This window comes from Lissotriton vulgaris, chromosome 4_1, assembly GCF_964263255.1.
Source record: "Lissotriton vulgaris chromosome 4_1, aLisVul1.2, whole genome shotgun sequence".
In the NCBI taxonomy this organism is placed as follows: Eukaryota; Metazoa; Chordata; class Amphibia; order Caudata; family Salamandridae; genus Lissotriton; species Lissotriton vulgaris.
The window spans coordinates 2075761339-2075772795 of NC_141691.1; the positions used below are offsets into that span (position 1 = coordinate 2075761339).

Below are 11457 nucleotides of genomic sequence, written 5' to 3' on the forward strand. Positions count from 1 at the left end.
TACACCCACACTGATGCCAGTGTGGGATATAATGAAAAATGCACACAGAGGGCATCTTAGAGATGCCCCCTGAAAAAAGAACTAACACTAGTGTCCAGGCTGAGTGCCTGCTCCCCAGCTGCCACCACCAGACATGTTTCTGGACCCCTTGGTCAAGCGCCTGCTGCTCTCGGGGGTCTGAAACAATTCACATCCTGGGATGAGGTGCCGAAGCCTCCTCTCCCACGATGGGCTGAGTCCAGGAAGTGGAAGCTTCAAAGGCTTGCCACCTTTGTGAGCTTCCCCAGGCCTTTTGCTGCTTCCAGCAACTGGTCACCACCGATTCTGACCCCTACTTTGGACGGGAGAACCGTCAGGAAAACCAAGTGAAGAAGGGAGGTCTGCCAACCCCACACCTCAGGTGGGGGATGCAATGTGAAGCACAACTCTCAGTCCCTGCCATCTTGCACATGGGGGGACCCAGCCAACCAGAGTGAGGCATATGCCCCCTACCCACTGGAGGTGTACCCACCCCAAGGAAGAGGCCCATTGGTCCCAACCTTTTACTTACCTGTAACACACCTAAATCTAGTATTTAGGGGCACGCCTGAACCTTGCCTCCTCAGACAAGAAACTAAAAGAAGAAAAGGAGGAGGACAGAACAGCCATGCCAAAGCTAAGAGGTGAACTCCCACTGACTTGGCCCCAGCTCTTCTGGCCTGTCCCCACCTCACACCTGCAGAAGTAAAACTCCACTGTGTCCTGCAGCCAGCAGCCTCAAGAACCCCGAGGACCTGCCCTGCCTTCCAAAGAAAAGACTTTGTTTCCCGTGAACACCGGATATTCGAGGCATGTGGGCTGCTGAATTCATATCAGCTCGCGACAAAATCCCAAGTCTGCACCCAATGCCCACGGCCTGAGTTTGAGTGGCCCAATCCCACGAGGAGGTCTCCCCGCCAATCCTGACCCGAGATCCAGTGATCCCTGACCTGCCTCAAGCCTCCAGCCAACACCTGCAGCCTAAATCCAGAAGTTCCCCCCAACCGCGAACAGGAGCTGGTAAGAAGATCCGACCCTAAAAGGCACCCCTGCACCCGACACCCCATGGCCTTGGGTGGCCCAACCGACAGTGTCTTACCAACCCCCAGCATCCCAACTTACCTCTCCAAGTGATGGTCGCACCCAGAAGACCTTCGTCCCAAGCTTGCATTGTGTTTGCAAACCGGAGTCTCCCCACACCCGAAAACAAACCAGCACCCAGCACCCCGCCGCCCTAGTGCCTCTGAGGGTGTACCTTTGGTGCTATCTTGAACCCCCATTTGCCCTGAGCTTAAGTCCAGGAGCTTTCCTCCCACAACCTTGTGGCCTGCTCGTAAGCAGCCACCAACCGGAGACCCCCTGTCCCCCATTGGATTACATTAGGTCTCAGCACTCTGCACCCGGTCGTCCTAGTGCCGCTGAGGCTGTAACAAGACTGCATCCTTGACCCTGGGGTACGCCTGAGTCTAACCCCAGAAACCCAACTCCCACAACAAAGTACTTACCTGTTGACCGATAACACTATTTCCTCCCATAGTATAACATTTACTGTTTTTCTATGAAAAAGTTCTACATCTGGAGATGGAACGGCTATAAAAGTCTCTAAAACTATATCCAGGTATACTAGCCTGTAAGAAAAGTAATCTGTAAAGTAATCTACAAGACATCCTATTGAAAAGTCTATACAAAGTGTATGTACTATATTTCAAAGCATTGCATTACCAGTGATTCTACTGTAATCAAACCAACGTGTGTATATATATAACTGCAATTCAAACTGTATTATTACTGCAAAGTATAAATCACTTACCTGTGCCAGGCTTGCTTGGTTCTAGAATAATAAAATAACTAAAAGAATGTTTTTATACAAACAAAATTGGACCGAGTTCAGTCTTTGAGTGTGTTACAATCATTTGCTGATTGAGTGTGTAAAACAAATGCTTAACACTACCCTCTGATAAAGCCTTACTGCTCGCCCACACTACCACAAATAGAGAGTAAGGTGCTATCTATATTTACCTCTGCCTACCTTCCACTGGACTCTGTGTATACTATACCTCACTTAGGTTTAGTATATACAGAGCCAGCTTCCTACAGGATGGGATTCAAGTCTAATGACATTTTTAATATGTAGTGAGAGAGGAGCTGGCTAAGAGATCTAGGCAGAAAGAGCAGGGAAAGCTACAGAGACAACAGCAGGCAAGAGATAGTTGAACGCAAAAAAAGGGAAGGATACAGAGCGGCAAGAATAGGAAAAGTTACAGAGACAACAGCAGGCAAGAGATACATGGAGGCAAAAAAGTCAAGGATACAGAGAGGCAAGAACAGGGAAGGTATACCAAGACTCGACAGCAGGCAAGAGCAGAGAAGGATGCACAGAAAAAAACAACAAGCAAGCAGTCCAGGTAGCAAGAATTTGCAAGGGATACATACAGGAAGAAGAGTAGAAAACATAAGCAGTGCAAGTCAGTTTGGGGTAAAGATTGAGTGGGGAAGTTAAAGGATTGCGAGGAAATGTTGGGCACAGATGAGGATGAGGAACATGGTATCAATGTAAATACAGTCCTTCTGTGTGTTTCATTTTAAAGGCAGTCTTTGTGTATCTTTTCCAATGTGAAGGGTGTCTTTATGTGTTTTTTAATCTACTGGCAGTCTCTTGCGATCTATTTCAGTGTAAATGAAGCCCTTCTGTGTCTATTTCAATTTAACAGTAGTATGTCTGTGTTTTTTCCAGAATGCTTCACATGGACCGACGCATTCTGCAGAACGCAGTGCGAAATATTTTGGACGGGGAACTCCTAAACCGATACTTGTATTTGAGCACGATGGAGCGCACCGAGCTTGCCAAGAAAATTGGAACTACCCCCGACATAGTGAGTCCTGCACAGAAAACGCAGAATCCCACATTGGCAGTATAATGCATTCAGTTGACTAGTATTTCTAGAATTAATCTTCAGCTGGAACGGGGACAAATGCACTTGAGGCCAAGGGAAGCGGAGATTGAGAGTTTAACTCTCAAGTTAAGTTAGGGCTGGACAGAGGAGGTGGGTTTGAGTTAATGTTATGGAAGGATTAATGAACCTGTTGAAATTTGATTCAGCAACTGGTTTTGTTGTACAATGCCCTGCTCAAACAGAGCTCACAGACCTTGATGGGCTTTCCTAATCTGAGGTACGAAAGGTGACACTGTTTAACCTCATGTTGCATTGGTGTTATATAACTGCTTTTTGAGTTGTACAAGCAGGGCTTATTAATCTCTTTTTTAGGTGTACCACTGCACTTTGAACTGGACTGTTTGGTTCTTGGTGTGGAGTATGGGGGGCGGGGGCAGTAGGTAGTGGACAGCTTGAGAGATTAAATATGTTCTGGCCAGAGCAGTGAAAATTCTTCCAGAATCACAAAGCAGTAACATTGCAACGGTCTGTTTATTTGTGTTTTTGACCCCTGAGGCTCACTTGTCACAGATGGAGAGGATGTGACCATGTAAACATCCAAGAGACATCAAATGTTGTTGTGCAAACAGAGTTTGGACATGGGAGTTCGGATAACTAGCCCTTTAACCTTCCATCAAAAGATAAAAGTGCACATGTGATGATATGCTAACTTCAGTAGTGTTATTTTTGCCTCACTTTCCAGTGACTGCACAGCAGTGTATGCGTGGGAAGAAAGCACAGTGAAAGATTGGCTTTCCTGGTTATGTGAACTCCAAATTGAATTGAAACAAGTTGCATATGGTCCCTGCAGTCAGTAAAACTGGCTCTGTTGCCTGGGCAGGAGACTGAAGAACCACCCCATGCCCTCTTCTTATGGTGATGTTCCCTACTACCCCCATAGCTAAAGTCCACAACATTCTAATAGTACTCTTCTTACACCTTGCTTTCATCTTAGAAAATGCTTCTCCATTTTGGGCATTATCTCTGAATTTGCGAACATCTAGATCCAGAAACTTGAAAGCAGTACTCCTGCATGTCGGTAGGTGAAGTAGTGCAGCTCAGCACCTCTGCCGTTCTGCTCTGGAAGTGACGAAAGGGGCTGCATGTAAGCATCACCCAGGTTCATTGATGTCTGTTCTTTCTTTCCGTGCCTTCAGACACAGATCCGGAGCTGTATTCCTCTACTTTTTAACCGTTTTTTTTTTACTCAAAGTTTTATTTTTGCCAGTGTGTGGAATGAAATAGGTCACCTCCCAAAACAACAGGGATTAAACCTTGTAGGGACTTACACAAACAAAGGTCAGTGCCAGATCTCCTCGAGGTATGTCTGTAGTGCTTGAAATCCAAACATGGCTCTAGGGCCTGTGACAAGACCATACGGGGCCTCAAGGCACCAAACATCAGAAGTCTTTATGCCATGACGGGTCAAAGTAGAAAGTAAGGTGCCTTTTCCACCCCTGAATTTGTTCCCACAGCAGATCTTCGTAGAAGTCTTTGGCAAATTCAAAGCAGAAGCACAAAATTTTCAGCCATTCTCTGACTCCACAGGGGGGGCACAAGGGTGTTGATGTTCAACCTTGACATGCCCAAACTTGTGACAAGCTGATTCAGACTCTGTTCCTGATGCAACCCAAACTTCTGGGTCGTCTTGTGCTGTTCAGCTGATCGAGTCCTTTAGGGGCACCATTCCGTGCATATTTGGCATGCTTCCAATTCCCTTTGGGCCCAAGGAGCAACAGAGGGCTCTAGTTGGGGTCCTGCCAGAGTGTTCGTCCTCTCTGCTGTCTCTTCCTCACTAACCTGCTTTGGGTTCCTCACCGACTTCGGTTCCGGCGCATCTCCATGCACTGGCTCCCTTGACATAGATACCATTTTCCAGCTTGAACCTTTTCGGGATTCACATGCTGTGCATCATTCCACCATCTAGTGGTTGGGTCCGAAAGGTATCCAGAATTCTCCACTGTATTAATATTTCTTTTAATTTTTTTGTGTGTGTTGTTGGGCATAGACTGTCCCACCATTTGGTGCCTAATACAGCCTTTCCTGATGTCATACGCCCTCCCCAGAAGCTCACACGCATAGTCACCATCTTCAGATGCTTTTTTTTGCCGTTGGATCAGGAAGCATTGCTGAAGGCTCTCAAATTTGCTAAAAGAAGGCGTTTGAACAAAAGTTAATCGACAAAGTACAGGAACAAAGTACCGCATAAGAATGAATCAAATCTACACGTGAAGGGAAACCGGAGAATGTCCAGGCAGGGTGGACCTTGTTCTGCTTGATATGGAGACAACACCCTTCCAATTCTGCCTGAATGCCATCATGAATTTACACAAAAGGACAGCAATCAAGTGTGCAACCTTTGCCTTCCGCTGGACCACAAGAGCGACAACTGTGACGACTGCACAGACTTCAAGCCGAAGACTAAGAAGACAAGAGAAAAACAGAGGCAAGCATGCTACACCATGCAGGGGCAGAAAGAAACTAATTTGCTGTGAGACCTGGAGTTTGTGGTAGATTAACCTTCCAGAAATGACCGAAGGTGAAGCTCAGACGCCGAAACGAGGGTCATAGACGTCGAGAAGGAGCAACAAAGGCACAAAGAAAAACGTTCCCAGGTAACATAGAAAAAAACATACTGGGGGAGTGTCTCATACAACAAACTTGTGTTGAAAGTCTCGCAGACGAAAGGCAAGAAAAGGCTGAAAGAACCCCTTTGGTCCCACAGCAAGGCCACCACCGGCTGGTGGCAATCGCTGTCGAGAGGTACAGAAAAAAGAGTGGAGTGATAACCCGATGAAGGAAGTCTCTAGGTCGAAGAGTAAATCTACCCCTACTCTCGACGTTGAAGAGCGAGTTGCTGAAATGGAGCAGAAGTGGCATCTCAAGGCCGAAATGGCTGCGATTATACAAGAGAAATCTACCGCATCTCTTCAAGAACTTTGAATTTCGCCGAAAACTTTACCAGAAAAAACTCCATTGAATCAAGACACAGAGGAGCCAGAGCCCCCAGTAGCACCAGAGTCACAGGAAGAAAAGGAGGAACCAGAATTATTCTTTGAAGAGGGGGATCTAGAAACCCTCGGCGTGTCCCTGGAAACAGAGGACCCTGAATATATGGAGACTCGGTGGCAGGACATCAAAAATAATTCCCAAAAAGAAGGAATAGACACGTAACCGTTAAGGCCATTGCCTCTGGACAACAATTGGAATGTGCAGTCCGTTAATGAAGAGAGCTGCAGACAAACACTGGGTGCAACTGGAAGAAATAAAAACATCAGGCATGTTTCCTCTTAGAAACACTATTACCTTTCCAAAGTAGAACCCAGTACCTATCAAGCATCCTGGATCAAGGAAGAGAGGCCTTTAAGGAATCTGAAATGTGCAGGGCAATAACAATATATACCTGTATATATGTATGTATATCGACAGCAGAGGAAATTTAGAGAAATGCCTGGCGCTAGTTTCCAGATCCCCGTTTTCCTTTCAGGGACTAGTCACACATTAGGTTATGCACTAAAAACCACACTCTTCCATCTTAAGTGTCCATGCAAAATTCTTTTATTATCGCCTGTCCTTGTTCAGACACAAAACAAGTTGTCTTCAACTTTGGCAGAAGTAACATTTGAAGTACATCATATTCTTGATCACAAAATTCTCTTCACACAGTAGTGGTATAGAACAGCCAAGCCAACCATTTTTTGCTAAATGAATTTGCATCTTCAGGTTTTCAGAATAACTCTTGATAGAGGGAACTCCGATTCATCCTGGCAATATGCACTGTATAATATAGCCTTCCAATATCCGGAAAAGCGGCTATAGCCTCCCATCGACACAAACACCTGTCAGGAAAACAAAACAACTGTTTGTAGCTTTTTCACCACCACATGAAGGTAACCCTATGTCCAAATCCGGCATAGACAGAGGAATAGTAAAATGCATTCAGACTTGCTACAATAACACTAAAAGAGCTTTACCCATCACTCCCAGAGCTCGTTACTCGTAAGAAGGGGGCAACAATGGCATTTTTAGGAAATCTCCCCATAGCTGAAATTTGTAAAGCAACAACATGGCTTACACCACATACATTTACTAAACACTATGGTGTAGATGTGTTACCACCCCAACAAGCCAATTTAGGTCAGGCAGTGCTACATACACTTTTTCAAACGTCTGCACCTCTCACAGGCTAGCCACTGCTTCTTAGGAGGGACTGCTTTCCAGTCTATGCAGAGCATATGTATCTACAGCCACACATGCCATAGAATGGATTGTTACTTACCCTGTAAGCATCTGTTTGTGGCACATAGTGCTGCAGATTCACATGTGCCCCTCCTCCCCAGACACTTGTAGCCATCGCAGTTATACTTTACAAAATTCTTTTAGCATGGGCATCTATTTACTGACACTTTACTCGCAATCCTTTTCTCGCCCGCCTTTGGGAAAACTAACAAGGAGTGGATGCCCATGTGCAGTATCACAATAGAGGAGGAGCCACTCTACCTCATGACTTCTTCAAAGAAAAACAAGTTGCACAACTCCGAATCCAACACTAGATGGCAGGGGTATGCAGAGCATGTGAATCTACAGCATTACATGCCACGAACAGATGCTTACAAGATAAGTAACATAATCCTTCATGTCGGACAGGCTGTCACCCTTCTGGCGTTTTTTTTTTCCACCCCTCAAAAGAGGACGAGAGGTTGCATCGTTGAGATCCCAAGAGAGCCCTCAGTTTTTATATAGATCGCACCAGGGATGGCGATTAGATCTTTGTGAGTTTCTCAGGGTCAAAGAGGAACAAGGTAGTGCAGAAGAGAACTGTCTTGAGATGGATAGTATTATGTATTAAAATGTGCTAGACTGTGGTAAAAAAGCAGCCCTCCGTGGGGTTACAAGCAAATTCCCCTGGAGCTAAGGCTGCAAATACTGATTGATGAAGATGTGTGATCACTGGATCCACATGGGGCACACTCTTCTTAGGTCAGTCAACGGGCCATTATTTCTGTGGTGCTTCAAGTGGACAAACAAGATTCCATCTAGTCATCTGACTCTCAAGTGGTAGTCAAGTTGAACAGTCAAACCTCACGGTGGGAGCTTTGGGGTTAGTAACTCAGAATCATTGCGACACTGTATATAGCACTCTTTATAAATGCCCAGGCAGTGTAGTAGCTCCAAAGAAGACTAGAGCTTTTATTTACAGGTAAGCCAAACAATCTGGTACAAATATGATCATGTTGAATACAGAAGGCGCTAGCACATTCAGAGATCATAATAAGACTAATCATTTCTATTGTATTTATGCTTTAAGTTTTCTATCTTGTGTCTAGTTTCTCCATAGGTCTGTATTCAAGTGGACATGGAGGACTTTGAGACATTGTTTTCATTACAGTGTTTATTAAGTATTAGTTAAAGCCACAGGTATATCAGACACGCATAGTACAAAACGCCAAGCTTGCCTTGATAGGTCTTTCTCTCTTCAGGTCTTCTGGGTTTGACACTAGACAACTCAGTGCTAATAAGCACCAGCTGCTGAGTTTCCAGTTAAACAAAATTGTGAAAAGCCTTGTTCCAAAGCCTCACCATCCAGACACAACACAACAAAAGTCCTGCCCAAACACAAGTAGTGATGTGCCTCACCATCCAGACACAACACAACAAAAGTCCCGCCCAAACACAAGCAGGGATGTGCCTCACCATCCTAAAACAAGGGTCGTACCCAAACTCGAGCAATGGTGTGCCTGATCAGACCCAACACTACAAGGGTCCTACACGACACAAGGGTCCAACCCAAACACAAGCAATGGTGTGCCCCACAATCCAGACACAACACAACAAGAGTCCCGCCCAAACACAAGTAGGGATGTGCCTCACCATCCTAAAACAAGGGTCGTACCCAAACTCAAGCAATGGTGTGCCTCATCATCCATACACGACACAAGGGTCCATCCCAAACACAAGCAATGGTGTGTTACACCATTCAGGCACAACACAACAAGGGTCCCACCCTAACAAAAGCAATTGTGTGCCTTCCCATCCAGACAGAACACCGGACTCACTTAAACTCAAGCAATGGAATGCCCACTATCCAGATACAACACAAGGGTCACACCCAAACTCGAACAATGGTGTGCATGATCAGACACAACACAACAAGGGTCCCACCCAAACTCAAGCAATGGTGTGCCCACCATCCATACACGACACAAGGGTCCAACCCAAACACAAGCAAGGGTATGCCCACTATCCAGATATAACACAAGGGTCACCCCCAAACTCGAGCAATGGTGTGCATGATCAGACACAACACAAGGGTCCCACCCAAACTCGAGCAATGGTGTGCCTCCCCATCCAGACAGAACACAGGTCCAACCTAAACTCAAGCAATAGTGTGCCCCACCCTCCAAACGCAACAAGGGTCCCAATCAAGCAATGACGTGCTTTATTATACAGACACGGTACAAAAGGGGGTGGTGATGGACGGAGCATCTGAATCAATCAAACACTCACACCCAGTAAAAAGATCTGGGTTTAATCCATCACCGTTCTTTAGCCCACTCTGCCACCCCAGTACAGACACAACACAACAAGAGTACTGCCCATACACAAGTAGTGATGTGCCTCACCATCCCAAATCAAAGGTTGTACCCTACCTTAACCCCTTCGCTGCGGCAGGAATTCCGTCGCAGCGCTAAGGGGGTGGGGCGGCCGCGCGGCGCTCGCATGCGAATTTCGCGTCTGCACGGCGTGTTCCATTGAGCGGGCGCGTTCGTGACGGAACCGCTCCATCACAAGCACAGCTCAACCGCGGCTCGTGACGGAGCGGCTCCGTCACGAGCCGCGGTTGAGCTGTGCTCGTGATGGAGCGGTTCCGTCACGAACGCGCCCGCTCAATGGAACACGCCGTGCAGACGCGAAATTCGCGCCACGCAGGCACGCCAAGCGGGCCATGACCGAACCGCTCCGTCATGAGCAGAGCTCAACCGAGGCTCATGACGGAGCGGCTCCGTCATGAGCATAGAACGGGTTAAGCAATGGTGTGTCTCACAATTCATACACAACAAGGTTCCCACCAAAACTCAAGCAATGGTGTGCCCACCATCCAGACAGAACACAGGTCCCACTCAAACTCAAGCAATTGTGTGCCCACCATCCATAACCAACAAGGGTCCCACCCAGACTCGAGTACTAGTGTGCCTTACCATCCAGACACAACACAGGTCCTACCTAAACTCAAGCAATGGTGTGCCCACCATCCATAACCTACAAGGGTCCCACTCAAACTCGAGCAATGGTGTGCCCACCATCCATAACCAACAAGGGTCCCACCCAGACTCGAGCAATAGTGTGCCCACCATCCAGACACAACACAGGTCCTACCTAAACTCAAGCAGTGGTGTGTCCTACAATCCAAACTCAACACAGCAAGGGTCCCACTCAAACAGTGTTGTGCCTTATCTTCCAGAGACAACAAAAGAGTCCCACCCAAACTCAAACAAGAGTGTGGCCCACCACACAACACAGATCCCACACAAACTCAAGTAATGGTGTCCCGCACCATCCAAACACAACACAGCAAGGGTCCCCTGATGACTTGGTGTGCGTGGTGCTGGCAGTCCAACACCACAAAGTTATTTTTCTGATTCTTGAAAGGTTCGCCACTGCCTTTTCTCCTTCTTCTGGTGGTCAACCAGTTTGCCTCTTCTCCTTCTTCCATCTGACCACGAGTTTGCTTTCTTTCTCTCTCCAGATCCTGGATGACTTATTAGATATTGACCGAGTGACGGCTCACTTTTGAAGAAGGAATGGTATCCTCGTTGACAGAGGAGCCAACGCTGCCGCCTATTTCCTGCTGCCCATGGCAGGGTCTGCAGGCTTCTCCCGGAAGTGAAGGCTGTGGATTTCTGCCCCCTTGTACAGTTTATATGTCTGTGTTGTTTTGTTTCTAATCTTATCAGGTTTTTTATGAAGATCTCCAAGAATATTTGTAAGCAAAATGTAAAATGAAAAGAAAATGTAAATGTATTTCTTGTGTCCTGGTTTTCTTTTGCATCAAGAGTATAGGGAACAAAGCAAATTTGTTGAGTCGCACTGCACAGTGAGCAGGACATTGTGGGTGTCTGTGGTTTTGGAGATCAGAACACATGACCGTACACCTATAAGTAAGAGTAATGACTTCATTATGCTACGTTCTAATTAAGATGTAGCAGTGAAGCATGTTTAGTCTGCCCCCCTTTGAATACCACCTCAAATCATCTATGATCAGATGCGTGAAGGCCAAGAGGGGTGACAGATCGGCTGCTGACATGCAAGCTTCTTCCAGCCCCGGCAACACCTAATTGATGTGGTGACTGCCCTTAAAGAAGGGTAGAAGTGCTGCTGACAAGGTTGACACCGCTTTTTGAGAAGGTTGGAGATGTTCGAGCCCCTTCCCATTGCCTTAATTTGTGGAACTGCAAGAATGTGTGCTGTTGTCCCCTTGTTCGCATCCTTGGTCATTTCATGATCA

General features: G+C 46.6%; 1 protein-coding gene across 2 annotated transcripts in view; it reads left to right on the top strand.

The window, feature by feature from the left end:
• Positions 1-10973, top strand: part of CPSF1 (cleavage and polyadenylation specific factor 1) — a 324374-nt gene extending 313401 nt beyond the window's left edge. For both annotated transcript variants that reach the window (XM_086966520.1, XM_086966519.1), the window contains exons 37-38: positions 2753-2891; positions 10699-10973. In XM_086966520.1, coding sequence (XP_086822646.1) covers positions 2753-2891; positions 10699-10746 — 187 coding nt within the window. In that variant the 3' untranslated portion in view covers positions 10747-10973. The remainder of the gene's footprint in view (positions 1-2752; positions 2892-10698) is intronic.
• Positions 10974-11457: the final 484 nt, after the last annotated feature.